This window comes from Elephas maximus, chromosome 7, assembly GCF_024166365.1.
Source record: "Elephas maximus indicus isolate mEleMax1 chromosome 7, mEleMax1 primary haplotype, whole genome shotgun sequence".
NCBI classification, from domain to species: Eukaryota; Metazoa; Chordata; class Mammalia; order Proboscidea; family Elephantidae; genus Elephas; species Elephas maximus.
Genome location: NC_064825.1, coordinates 58,221,122 through 58,236,085, shown reverse-complemented (window position 1 = coordinate 58,236,085; position 14,964 = coordinate 58,221,122). Strand labels below are relative to the sequence as shown.

At 38.9% G+C, this 14,964-nt stretch overlaps 2 protein-coding genes across 2 annotated transcripts; both read right to left on the bottom strand.

Moving 5' to 3' along the window:
* Window positions 1–2,323: 2,323 nt before the first annotated feature.
* On the bottom strand, window positions 2,324–3,262 carry LOC126079594 (olfactory receptor 52E8-like). The gene has a single exon (XM_049890688.1). It carries the CDS (start codon window positions 3,260–3,262, stop codon window positions 2,324–2,326), a length of 939 nt encoding a protein of 312 aa, XP_049746645.1.
* An 8,573-nt stretch (window positions 3,263–11,835) lies between these two features.
* Window positions 11,836–12,783, bottom strand: LOC126078986 (olfactory receptor 52N2-like). The gene has a single exon (XM_049889849.1). The coding sequence runs from the start codon at window positions 12,781–12,783 to the stop codon at window positions 11,836–11,838; it is 948 nt and encodes a 315-aa protein (XP_049745806.1).
* Window positions 12,784–14,964: the final 2,181 nt, after the last annotated feature.

The window sequence follows — 14,964 nt, the reverse complement described above, 5'->3', positions numbered from 1 at the left end:
TGTACAAGAATATTTACAACAGCTTTATTCATAATAGCCAAATATTGGATAAAACCTAAATTCTCATCCAGAATAGATAATCAAATTTGGTATATCTATACAATGAAATACTGGGCAAAAAAAAAGTAACAAACTGCTCCTTATACAATCACATGAGTAATTCTCAAAGGTGTTAATTTCGAGTGAAAGAAATCAGTCACAAAAGGTACATATTACATAATTTAATTTATATGAAACACACAAACTAACTAATCTACAGTAATAAAATCAGGAAAGTGATGAATTTGGGGAGGTATTGATCTTAGAGGCATGGAGGGCTCTTCTGGATTGTTGGTGTTGTTGTTGTTAGGTGCCGTCGAGTCAGTTCCGACTCATAGTGACCCTATGCACAACAGGACGAAACACTGCCCGGTCCTGGGCCATCCTTACAATCGTTGTTATGCTTGAGCTCATTGTTGCAGCCACTGTGTCAATGCACCTCATTGAGGGTCTTCCTCTTTTCTGCTGACCCTGTACTCTGCCAAGCATGATGTCCTTCTCCAGGGACTCATCCCTCCTGACAACATGTCCAAAGTGTGCAAGACGCAGTCTTGGCATCCTTGCTTCTAAGGGGCATTCTGGTTGTACTTCTTCTAAGACAGATTTGTTTGTTCTTTTGGCAGTCCATGGTATATTCAATATTCTTCACCAACACCACAATTCAAACGCATCAACTCTTCTTTTGTAGTGCCACATATTTTGTCTGGGTGATGATTACATAGGTTCAGGGCTGTCCATAAAGTGTGCAGGTCCCCAGGCAAATATTCTTTGTGGGATCTTTGTCTATATAAATTTTAGTCACGCAAAATGAGCATGCCAGCACTATCTGACAGCCCAATCTTTATCTTTAACAAGTCCATGAAATAAATACTGTACTAGCCAGTGGAGCACTCAGCTTTTCAGGCTACTATCCTAGAATTGGGACCAGCCAAAAGGCCCTGGATAACTCCATAAATGCAAGTCCTAGAGCTCTTTGGGGTATCTGTTCAACCACATGAATGCAGGGTAGAGGGGTGGGGAGCATCCCAAGGAGAATTCTAAAGGGAACAGACAGGGACAAGGACCAAGCAAGTCTCTGCCTGGGCTCAGAGCACCCTGCTTTCAAGTTTAAGTTAGCACTGACTTCATGAGCCAGTCCCAGCCACTGTGAAAAATAAAATTAGAAAATTTCAAAAAAGGTGTTCCAACATGCAGGATCCTGCTTGCTGGTATTGCATAGGCTTATACATTTGTAAGTTTATTGAGTGGTATATGAAAGATTCTTTTACTTCTCTATATGTCCTATATTTGAATTTTAAGAAAGGAAAAATAATCAATTATTAAGCACCTACACTGTGAGTAACAAGATACCATGAGGTAAACACTAACTAAATATCTACCATTGATTAAAAAAATATAACAAAGTGGATATGATGTTGACTTTCATCTGATAAGTCACAAGGAAGAAGAGCAAGTTGAGAAAAGGCTGGACATTACAAGATGTTTAATATATGGTGAATGAGTGAACAGATAAGTAGTATGTGAGCCTGAGAGCAATGCTAGAACTTTACAGTTGGCCTTTGAGAATGTGATTGACACGTACAGTAATTCACCCATTTGGGGGTGTCTTCGGCACTTTAAGTTCCCTGTGTTATTGATGTTTCTATGAATTTTTCAGCCTCTCTCTCCACACACACACACACATCTACAGACAAACAAATTCACTTATGGGAAGATCTGCATAGATATGATGAGCCTAGAAACACTCCATACAGTGCTACATCATCATGGGGAAATTTCTCCAAATTCTTCTCTCCTTCTTATATCTTTAGGACCTATCAGTTTCTGGCATGTAATAAAGTATTAATAAAAAATGTATGGATAAGAATAAGTAAGCAATTAAGAAAGGAATGAAAGAATCTGTCACAAGACCTGTACTCTTTGATGCAGGGATATATATCAATTTAAAAATGTGGCCAACAGAGTCAACAATCTGCAAAGGAAAAGAAGCATTTTGTTCCACGTAATCCTTTCTACCAGACTTTGCTCTGTAGAGGTTAAACAGAATAATAATAGTAATAAAAACCTTGTAAATAAGTTACCCTAGACCTTTGGAATTCTAGAAATGTTCACAGTGATTTTTCTGACATTAATTACATTATGTGCTTTGTAGTGGGTGTCTGAAGAAATTATGAATGGCATAATACTAAGGTCAGGGTCTTTTTCGCTGTTGCCAAGAGTCTGTACTGGAGAAACGCAACCTGTTTTCCCTTGGTTGAAATGCATATTTTTGAGAAGGTTTATGTTAGTCTTTTTTCAAAAAGGTGCTTGAAATCCTCTCCCGAATTTGCTTAGTCCTGACCCCATAGATCACAGGATTAAGGGCAGGTGGAACAACAACATACAAATTGGCCAGAAGGATGTGAATGTATCCGGGAACATTCCTGCCAAACCGGTGGGTCATGAAGGAAAAAAAAGCTGGTGTGAAGAAGACTAGGATTACACAGATGCGGGAGCCACACGTATTAAGTGCCTTGAGTCTGGCGTCTCGAGAAGGAAGGCAGAAGACAGCCCGGAGTATTCTCACATAGGAGATGACAATCAGAATCACATCAACAAGCACCAGTGATATAAGAGTTAATCCAAATATCATGTTTACCTTTATGTTGGCACAGGCCAGCTGAGCGATTCTCATGTGCTCACAGTATGTGTAGGGGATTATATGGTGTCCAGAGAAGGGAAGCCTCAAGATGAGAAACACCAAGGGGATAACCAAAATGAAATTGACAACAAATACCACCACCAGGATGAGACCAATGGTTCTGCTTGTGAGAATCAGGCTGTACTGGAGAGGGTTGCAGATGGCTACATAGCGATTGAAGGCCATAGCAACCAACACAACAGTCTCCATAGCAGTCAGCATATGAATGAAGAACATCTGTGTGACACAGCTCCCAAAGCTAATCTCTCTCAAGTTAAACCAGAAGATGCCCAGCATCTTGGGGATAGTGGATGTGGACAGGCCCAGATCAATGGAGGCTAACATGGCCAAAAAATAAAACATGGGCTGATGAAGGCTGCTTTCAGTCTGGATTACAAACAAGATAGTGATGTTCCCTACAAGGGAAACCAAATATACAGAGCAAAAAGGGAACCCGATCCAAATGTGCATCTCTTCAAGACCTGGAACACCCAGCAGGAGGAAAGACGAGGGGTGGAATTCGGTATCATTTGAGCGGGACATCCTCTCTCTGTTCTTTTGGAATCTGAGAGACAACAAACAGGTTAACAAACAATTTAAAAATTCAAATGACATCAAATAAAGAAAGTACAATAAATTTATAGCAGCAATCAGCAAGAAATCGTGAAGAAGGTTATATGTCAGTATTTGAGTGATAGATTTATTCAAACATTAAAAAATATTAATTTAGTTCTTCTAAAGTACGTCAGATAAATCAGGTAAAGTTTCTGATTTAATTTCATGGTATTATTTTGGGGTGAGACAAACTAAATAAACAAAAAAAGTATACATATATACATTTATATATATTCTTTGTGCTTTGAAGTAAAATAAATCATGACAATTGGATAATGATTCTGGAATCGGTGCCATTTTAAATACGGTCATGAGGGAATTCGTTTCTAACAAAGTGATATTTAAGCAGAAACATGAATGCAGCATGGAGATGATTTGTGTTAAACTTAATAATGAAAATTAAATATGTTTAAGATATAGAATGACACTTAGGTTTACATTCTTGAAAGAATACTCTTTCATTCCAACATGAACTGAAAGTAGTGACAATTGCTATTCTCTAGTAAGAAGCCCTTGTGGTGCAGTGGTTAAAGTGATCGACTGCTAACTGAAAAGTCAGGTTTGAAACTCAGCTACTCCAGAGGAGAAGAATGTGGCAGTCTGTCTCTGTAGAAATTTACAGCCTAGGAAACCCTATGGGGTTGCTACGAGTCAGAATTGACTCAATGGTAGTAGATTTATTAAGGCTATGGAACAGGGCTTTAGAGAAGTCAGTCACCCTCTCTCTGGGGAATCAGAAAGCAGGATCGTGAGAAGGAGTACAGGAAGCTATGGAACTCTTCGTCCTTATGTTATTTTCTCCTTCTTTCCTACTAATTGGCTGGTATGGTAAGTTGCAGCTCTCTGCTCAGGAGGTGCCCTGAGCACCTAGACTAAGAGAGACTTGGGTAAGGTAGACAAATCAGGGAATTACTCATTTTCAAAGGCTTTGTAGAGGTATTGATTGAAATTTCCATAGACATTTACTTTAAAAATTCTCCCTAGGAAAAAATGTACACTGTAGTAAATACCCTCTTTGATCTGTGATTTTAATACACCTGAAATTAAGAAGCAACACAACAGGAGACTTTATCTCTACCAAAAACATTCAAACACCTACCTTATGCTTCTGCTACATGGTCTAAAACTCTTCTGCACATTTCAGCTCCAGCTTTATTCTAGGGGTGTCTGGATATGTCACAATGTCTCAGATCTCCTATCATTCATTTCTGGTGCCTCCATTCCAGAGCCCAGTCTTGAACAGTATCGCTAGACTTAGTCATGATCAGACTACTGCAACATCTCCCCTTCTGACTTCATTCTATTTGTCAGCCCTACAAAGGAAAGTTTATACTTGTACTGCAGCAGGCTTTCCACCTCCAGCCCAGCTCCCACAGGACCATTAATCTCTAGGGTCTGGCAGGTTCCTCTTCCTGGAAGAAAATTGTTAATCCTCCTGTGACTATATTCTGAACTATGGGATGGATCTATGGCTACCATCTTCCACTAACCTCTTCTGATCATCCCCACAGACCTACCCCTGAGCTTCAATTTTGCCCAATAGAATCAAGCTCTCAAGAAGATGTTGGACTTGAGTAATAACAAGAGAAGCAAGAGAGTATAATTGGAATCGTGTGATATAGTCTAGAGAAAAAATGAATATAAAATAACGAGTATAAGATTAATGGCATATGTAAGCAGTGCTGAATAGCAGTGAGTTTAAGGACTCCAAGACATTACCACTCTGGGTTAAATAAGGGGGAATGGCCAGATATCACACATGTTGAGGCTTCTAGAACCTGCTAATTAGTACAAATTCACAGAGACTGGAGAAGTAGCAGATTTTCCAGTCTCTACTATGTACTGCATTCTGAAACCATACAGAGAGTCTAGTATCCTCTCTTCTAAGATCCAACAGCAATGTGACCTGGCAGAAACAGCCCTACTCTACCGTGTCAATATTCAGAGCTTAGATATTTCTTCTCATGTACTTTTTGTTCAGACCAACATAGATTAGGTTTTTGTGGTCTAGAGAACACCACAGATGAGCAGGTATACCAAAGCAGCGCAACAGAGTGATGGGTATAAAGAGGCTGGAAATCCTTCCATATGTAGTTGACACAGGTTATTAAATATAATATAGAAACTTGAGAAGTCAGTGAGAAGTAGGAGAACAAAACAAAGGGAAGAAATAGCAGAGAACTTAACCATTTACTAACATATGTGATATGAACAACTGGTATCATGGTCCACTTTCTCAGCATTCTTCCAGTGTTGATTGGACTTATTACTTATCTATAGCCAGTTTTGATGGTATTCTGTAGGAAACCAACTACTTCTCTAAGTGTCCAACCTGCAGGAAATCTTAAAGGTTAACCCTTATTTATCAGTCTCACCATTATCCCAAGGAGTGGCCTCCAACAGGAACCCAGACCTTTGAAACTCATAAGCCTAAGAGCCATATCATGGACATCATTAGAGATGACACTAGTGGGTGCTTAAGAATGGAATGGTGGACACTTCCATGGTAAAATATAGAAGGGATAGTTTTAGTCAGGGTGTGTGTATCATTAGGCAAGTTGGTCATTCAAACTTTCAATGAAAGCAGGTGCTAGGCACATAAAATTTGTCTTTGTGTCAGCTTTTCCAGTGTTCTCTTGTTCCCAGTATCTGTGGAAGATATAAAGCATGAATTTAATATTTATTAAAAAAAAAAAAAAAATTTTTTTTTTTTATATCCTAACAGTAAAGAATTATCTTTCTAATGCTCAAATTGGTATGCAAGGATGACTACAATTGGAATTCAAAGTCTCTGACTTGGCATACAAGTCATCAGATGACTTCAGGGTGCCAGGGGTCCCTTGGCTTATGCCTGTGGAGTAACTACTTGGCTATCCTAATCTCATAGGGAGGAAGGAGTACAATTGTGGAATCCTCATTGTCCCCATCTTCCTTAATATCGGATTTATGTAAGATATTAAGTGATCAGTACATGAGCGTCAAACCCTTCAACAATTATGGGGAGAGTCTCTGCATCCCAGTGTTTTGTCTCATAAAAATAGGTTTGGAATACAATAAATCTCATCACATTTGTTCCCTTAATCAGGGAACCCCCCCCCCCCCCCGTTAGTTCAGTGATCTTGCTTGGTCCACCTTGAACTTATTAACTTTATGATGAGGGAGGGAAGGCTGGGAGGTCACAATCAGGTGTCACATGTACCCTACAATTTAAGCCTCCCCCCTTCACTCCCACTTAACAAGGTCGAATATCATCCTAGCAATAGTGTGCCAGCTAAAAGTGATCCTTCCCAGCTCAGAATGAGAGTCAGGGAATTCACTTATTTGTTCCACATTGCTATATGTTGTGAATTAAAATGAGCCCCCCTAAAATATGTGTTGTCAGTCCTAACCCCCATATCTGTGGTTATAACCCCATTTGGGAAGAAAGCCAGTACGACTAGGTTCTCTTTATTGTGTTAATGAGGCAGTATTAGTGCAGAGTATGTCTTAGATAAATCTCTTTTGAGATATAAAAGAGCAGATTGAGCAAGCAACCAAGCAAGCAAGGACAGATGGGGGAAGATAGATGCTAAACTATAAGAAGACCACTGAGGAACAGAAGCTCAAAAGAGACAAGGACCTTGTTCCAAAGCTGACAGAGAGAGAAACCCTTCCCCTAGAGCTGGGATCCTGAATTAGGACTTCTAGCCTCCTACCTGTTAGAAAATAAATTTCTGTTTGTTAAAGCCACCCACTTGTGATATTTCTGTTAGAGAAGCACTATACAACTAAGACAGTATGACACAGATATGGGTACATTTCATCAAGGGTCTTTCTTGTGCATTTGAAATTTTAAATTATATTTTCTTCTACAGTACCAGTTGAGCCGTATGCATAATGGAGTCTATCTCCTTCTTTAACATTGAGGTGCTGATTTAGCCTCCCTTTAAGCTCCAACCCCATTTCAAGAGTGTCTTCAGTGGAATTTATTCCCTCCTGGCCAACTCCTTCTAAGGCCATTAACAACAACTATGGGATACTCTTCCTGTTTATGCAAGACCCACCAATGGAAAAAAATATAAGTCACTATGAACATTTGTTGACCAGCCTCCTTATTCAGGCCTAGACTTTGTCTGTGCATGCCAATAAATGTTTGCTGTTTTAAGCTGTTAAATTCCAGGTATTTTTTTTTAATTGTATTTTAGATGAAGGTTTACAGAACAAACTAACTTTTGAATAAACAATTAGTACAAGTATTGTGTTTGTGAAATTGGTTACCAACCCCACAACATGTCAACACTCTCCTTTCTAGATATTGGGTTCCCAATTGCCAGCTGTCCTGACCCCTCCTGCCTTCTAGTCCTTGTCCCTCGGCTGGTGTGCCCCTTTAGTCTCATTTTGTTTTATGGGTCTGTCCAATCTTTGGCTGAAGGGTAAACCTCAGAAGTGACTTCATTACTGAGTTAAAAGGGTATCCAGGGGCCACACACTCTGGCCAGACCAGTCTCTATGAGGCCAGTAAGTCTGGTCTTTTTTTGAGTTAGAATTTTGTTCTACATTTTTCTCTATCTCTATCCAGGACCCTTTATTGTGATCCCTGTCAAAACAATCAGAGGTGGTAGCCAGGTACCATCTAGTTGTACTGGACTCAGTCTGGTGGAGGCTGTGGTAGTTGTGGTCCATTAGTCCTTTGAACTAATCTTTCCCTTGTGTTTTCGGTTTTCATTCTCCCTTGCTCTCAACAGGGTGAGACCTGTGGAATATCTTAGATGGCCACTCACAAGATTTTAAGACCCCAGACACTACTCATTAAAGTAGGATGTAGAACATTTTCTTTATAAACTATGTTATGCCAATTGAGCTAGTTGTTCCCTGAGACCATGGTCTCTGGAGTAATTTTTTGCTCAACCACAGATAATTAATATATTACATTATGAACTACAATGATATTTTAACTATTTTTAAAAAGTTAATATCTGTACCGATTTAAGAAAAATCACATGTGCAGTTCAATGGCATTAATTATGAAGAAAATAAACTGGATGAGAGGAATAGGACTTGTAGTTATTAATTGTTATTGAAAGCTGTAGACTCAGGGAAGATCTCCGCAATAAGTGGTATTTTGAGTAAAGCCTTGAAAGAAACTGTTGAGGAAGAGATAAAGAGAAGTCCATTTCAGGTAGACAGATGGGAATGCCTAATGAAAATTACCAAAGAAAGAACATACTTGTCATGTTTGAAAAATAAAATTCACATCCAAGTGACTTGATAGAGTAAGGAAAACGGAGAGCAGTAGTAGATAATATCAGAGAGAAAACCAGGGTTTAGATCCTGTGGCACATGGTAAGGATTTTCCTTTCATTCTAAATAAAATGAGAAAGCATTGGAGCAATTGGGGCTGAAGAGCGACATATCTGACTCATACTTTAAAAGAATCATTTTAGCTGCTTTGCAAGAAAAGGTGGGGAAGCAAGACCAGTTAGAAGGTATTGCAATAACAAGTTCTGATAGCCTGTAATGGCCATGGTGCAGGTGTTGAGAACTGGTCAGAATCTGTATATACTGAAGATAGAGCTAACACAATTTGTTGAATGATTGTGAGTATGAGAAACAAACAAAAAAAATCAAAAACGACTCCACGATTTTGACCTGTCAACAAGAAATTTGGAGTTACATTTTACTGAGATGAGGAACAACACAAAGAGCAGTTTTGGTGGAAAATAGGAGTTAATTTTAAATATGCCAAGAGTTAAATCAACAGATAAATAGACCCATGGAGTAAGTAGCTCTACATGCAAGTCGTGAGTTCTGAGGAAGGCTGCATGCTGGAGATATGAAAGAGTTACAGATGATATTTAAGGTGATGGGATTGGATGAAATCACATAAGGAGCAGGCAGGTATATACAGAAGAGAAGTCCTTTGAGCACGGGGTACTCAAAAAACAAAGAGAGGAGTAGAAAAATGCAAAACATGATGATCAATAGTGGCCAGTGAGGTAGGAGTTTTAAAAGACCTCAGCATCTAAATGAAAATAATTATTTAGTAAGGATGAAGAAATTAACTCCATCGAATGCTGCCATTGGATAAAAAATGCAATTTGACCATCTTCAATAGCTTGGAGGTGACAGTGACTTAGACGTTTTGGAGAAGTGTGGGATCAGAGCCTGAGTAGAGTGGGCTCAGAAAAAATGAGTGGAGAGTAAGTACAGATTTTAAGTAGTGAAAATCTTTTTTGTGAAATTTTGTCAAAAGGAAACAGAGTTATATGTCAATCTGGAGGAGGAAGTGAGATTTAGATTTTATTATTGTTTCTTTTGTTGTTTTTATTTTAATAGGAGCTATTTTTTTTTTTTTTTTTTATTGCAGCAAAGGTGTCCTGGCGGTGCAGTGGTTGAGGGCTATGCCTGCTAACCAAATGGTCAGCAGTTCAAATCCACCAGCCAGTCCTTGGAAACCCTATGAGGCAGTTCTACTCTATCCTATAGGGTCATTATGAGTCGGAATTGATTGGACAGCAACAGGTTTGGGTTTGATTGCAGGAATATTATATGTTGAAGAGAATGATCTGGAACAAGGGGAAATAGATGCAGGAGGGAGATACTAGTTTAATGTTTTCAAAAATATATGTAGTCAAGAATGTATGAAATGTACCACACCATTGGAGGGAGTGCTTTGACTTGGCTATGAATAATTTATTCACAGAAGCATTTATTAATGTCCTTAGTTGTTGTTGAGTGGATTGGGGCTCAGGGCAGAGCTATGTGTTGCAGAGTAAGACTGTTCCATGGGCTTTTCCTGGCTGTAATCTTAACATAATCAGATTGCCAGGCCTTTTCTTCCACAGTACCTCTGGATGCGTTCTAACCACTAACCTTTCAGCTAGCAGTTGAGAGCAAAGCCTTTGCACCACCTAGAGACCCTTAACAGGAGCATAGTCACTGAATGTATTTGGAAGGGTCAATCAATGACTCCTGTAAAGTAGAAGGGGTAGCATGTAATAATATTTTCATTTGAATCTATACATTTTGATGACTTTTAAAACAAGTATTTATTACTTTTAAAATTCTAAACCTTGAAATTATGCCTTAGATATCTGATTTAAATACCATTGAAGGTTTTGAGTCACAAAAAAAAAAAAATAGCTAGAAAAATAAGAAATAGAGATGTGAAATATATCCATACAAAAAGTACAAAGCATCTCTAATCGCAAACAGCAGAAGCATTGGTAGTCACAAGTCAAATAACAAGAGGAAGGCTTACAAAATTTGCTAAAGATCAAAAAATGGTACAGGTAGACCAGGAGAGAATATGCCCATAAATAGGGAGATTGGAAAAGAATCACGGAAAAAATTTAGCAACAACATGAGAAGAGAAAACAACAATTCCTTGCACTGGAAAGGGAGATGGGTTGCAGAGGCTGGTGAAGCAAGATTCTGTAGTCCCAGCTTGGCAACAAGGAAAAACAGAGCAGCTTGAGTGAATGAGGAGAGTTCAGAAAAAAACATATTTTTAGAAACTTCTTTGCACATCAGGCAGGGTAGAAAAAGGTTTTCCACTGGGACAGTCTTAAAGCTACATAACACAGTTGTCAGTGAAAATTAAAGGCTAAAAGATTTACCATGGGTTTGACTTTTTAGCCTAGTAAGCTCCTCATGTTTAGTATAGCAGGCTATGTATACATTTCTATGAAATTATCTTTCTTTGTCATGAATTCAACCTCAGCATCTTTCCAGAGGTTAACTCTAGTGAGGCTAATAATAAGACTTAAATAAGTGCCCAGAAAAGAAAGAATGAATGGGTAAATAAATGGGTGAATAAATGAATGGATTATGACATACAGTTGTAACTTAATGTTTTTGCTGGTTTGGCTGATAACATGACAATTATGTTTTTTGGGTCCATTTTAAATAGAGGTCAAAAACTGATGATATGGAAAAACAGAACTCTCAGACGTGTCTTGTATGAACCATATTTTTGAAGACATCTAGCCAACGATAAAAATTGGGAGATTTCATAAAACATCTAAATATAATTGCCTGAAAAATACTGGACTGTATTGCAATACTGGGCCCACACTACCCTAGGGCAAGAACATGCTTGATCTGAATAGAATCTGTCCTTTATGGAAAGGATATGCTTGCTCCATGTCACCACAGCCTCCTCTTCTTACACAGTGAACATATACATCAATGCCAGGCCAGGTTTCCTTATTATCTTTCCTGTCTTGTCTCACTAGACATGTGAATCTAAAAGCTTTAATGTAAAACGTAAGTTATAGAAGGAATAGGTATGTTACTTTTTTATTCTATGTTCTTGTCTCTATCAGATTTTTGATGACAAGAAACATTTCATGAGAGAAATGCCTGCGAAGGCTTTGAATCATACTTTCGAAGCCTTCAGAAAATCTATGTGTAAGAACAATTGGTTTTAATACCATTTCTTCCACACCTTTGACAAATTTCTTCTTAACTTTTCTTTTTTTTTCCCCTAAGAAATAAATGTATTTTATTATTCATTTGTCTTAGGTAAAGACAATTTTGTCTCCAAGTAAAAATTTGATCACACCTTCCCGAATCTGCTTGGTCTTTACTCCATAAACCATTGGGTTCATTGTAGGGGGCAGTAGCAGATAAAGGTTGGCCACAATGATGTGTACGTGGTGGGGGATAAGGTGCCCCCCAAAGCGGTGGGTGAAAAAAGTAAAAAAGGCAGGGACATACGTGATGACAATGGCACAGATATGAGATGTACAGGTGCTGAAGGCTTTGTGAAGAGCATCTGCTGATGACAAGCTCATTACAGCCTGCAAGATCATTGTGTAAAACACTGAGATACAGCAGATATCAAATACACCGATTAGGAGAGAGACCATCAAACCATAAATAGCATTAACCTTGAAACTTCCACAGGACACTTTGGCCACAGACATGTGGTCACAGTAAGTGTGAGGAATGAAGTCACCCTGGCAGTAGGGCAGGTGCTTGGTGAGGAAGGTAAATGGCATGATGAACATCACACTCCTCAGAAAGGTGGCAAGACCAGCCTTGACGATGACACGGTTGGTGAGGATGCTGACATAATGCAAGGGGTAACAGATGGCCACATAGCAGTCCAGTGCCATGAGCATGAGCACCCCAGACTCCATCCCAGTCAACTTGTGCACAAAAAACATCTGGACTAGGCAGGCATTAAAGTCAATCTCCTTGAGGTCGAACCAGAATATATTGGGTACAGTGGTGGTGCACAAAGTGACGTCAGTGAAGGACAGCAGGGCCAGAAAATAGTACATGGGCCTGTGCAGAGCTTCCTCATGGCTGATGAGGTAGATGAGCCCACAGTTCCCCACCACAGCGATGATGTACATGAAGCAAAATGGCAGGGAGATCCAGATGTGTGCAGCTTCCAGTCCAGGGACACCATTCAAGAAAAAGAACCCTGGGGTCAGGCTGGAGCTGTCGGCCCCAGACATAATAGCTGACAGGAGGAGAGCATATTGCATTCTTTAAAAGTGGTGGATCTCTAGACAGGAAAATAATTCAAAGATGAGTAGAAAGCTTGGAAACCAAATATGAGAAAGTGGTTTTCATAAGACATTTAAAATGAGGAGTAGTGACTAAGTCATTGGAGTCAGATTGGCCAGCTGTATAGTCCACCACTTCTTACCTAGCTTGTGATATTGGCAAGTTATTTAATCTCTTATTCCTCAATTTCCTCAATCTAATGTGAGGAAAATTATTTTTTATCCTCAGTAAGTTGTCCAAATTATTCAGTAAGATAATGTACATAAAGTGCTAAAACTGCGCATAGTAGCCAGTGAGTACTTGGTAAATACCAGAAATAATTGCTGTGGTTGTTTGCTGTTGCTATCATTCCCTGTTTCAAGGTAAAGCGTTCCTGTACATCATATTTATCTGGGGTCGTTTGGGTAATTTCAAATGGAGCTACTCAGCAATGCTCTCACTCAAGTTCTATTGTGTACTTTTGGGTGGGAAAAAAATCATATTGAGAGAGTGTGAAGTGAACTTTAGAATGTAAATGCTACTTACTAGGACTCCTATAAGGTTAAGATAATGTTCTAATGTTTTAGAGAGAAAAAATGGTAAAAGTCCCTTAATTCTGGAATGAAATTCAGGGAAGTCTCATCCTGCTAAATCCTTCCAAGCCTCCTACCAACTCTAGGTTATTAAGCATTTTGACTTTTGCACAGAGAACTGTTCTCTATGGGATGCCATTTCCAATGCTTTTTTCCTTCTAAGGTAGCCAGAGGGCTCCCAAACCACAAAACTGGAAGGAGGGGACCAGAATTTGAGGATATCGGGAGGAGTAGGAATTATATTGGTTCTGCCCAACTAGCTCGTAGAACTAACACTGGTCACCCACTACAGAAAACTCGCAGGATCATCTAAGATTGATGCTAGGTGAATAAACAATCAATCCACATTCATTAAAACAGAAACAAACTTAGAACCAGTTTTTTCTTCCACCTGCTCAGTAAAACAATTCTCTGTACACCCTTCCTTCCAGAGGATCCTCAAGGATGCAAATATATTCTGCTACTGGGTGAGCTATTTATAAACTTTCCTTATTTTATTCAAAAGAAGAAAAACTAGATGACTAAGCATATATGCTAAAAAATAGCAGTTTTACTGGGCAGTCAGACTGCAAGGGTCAAATCTTGTTTCTAATGCTAATTTAGCTGGATGAGCTTGTGCAAGTAACAAACTTTCTTGATACAATTTTCATTACCTTTAAAGTCGGGAGTAATAATACTGCGTACCACCTGGAGGTGCTAGAATGGTTAAATGAGAAGTAATTCCCCCCCTAAGTGACGCCTGCCATCTATTAAGCAATCACTGTATGTTATCTATTATAATATATTATTTACTTCACAGATATTTATTAGTGGTTCTTCCTATGTTAGGTACCATTTCAGTTTCTAGGGATACGTTTTAGTGAGCAAAACAGACAAAATTTTCTCCATTTATGAAGCTAATATTACACTGGGGGTTGATTTATGTATTAAAGTTTACAGTAATATTATGGGTAAATTATATTCCTCATTTTATAGTTGAGGAAATGGAAGCCCAGGAAGACTTAATAAAATGCCTAAGGCCACAAAAATTAAAAATTGATAGAAGCAAGAGCCAACATTTAAAACCATGTTTGTTTGACTTCAAATCCACGTGCTCAATCTGTATCTGTTCTCCTTATTCACTGACCCCAACCCCTAGGAATAGTTGCATAAATAGCTTAAGCAAGTCACGATGAGACGGGAAGTATCTAATTTTCAAGAGGTAGAGAGAAACCTTATTCTTAAATAGTATCTGAGGAAGAAAATAAGACAAATGTATACATTTAAAGAAAGTCGTCTTTAGTTTTGTATAAAGGAGCCTTCCACATAGCAACAGCCATCTGTGAAGACAGCCAAATCCCTGTTCCTGGAAGTGCTCAGACAGATGGTGTAGGCACTTGGTAGGGAACTTATAAGGAGCCCTGGTGATGCAATGGTTAAGTGCTCAACTGTTACATAAAAGGTTAGCAGTTCGAACCCACCTATATGCTTCAGAGGAGAAAAGAGCTGGTGATCTGCTCCTATAAAGATTACAGCCTAAGAAACCCTGTGAGTCAGTTCTACTCTCTGTCATACAGG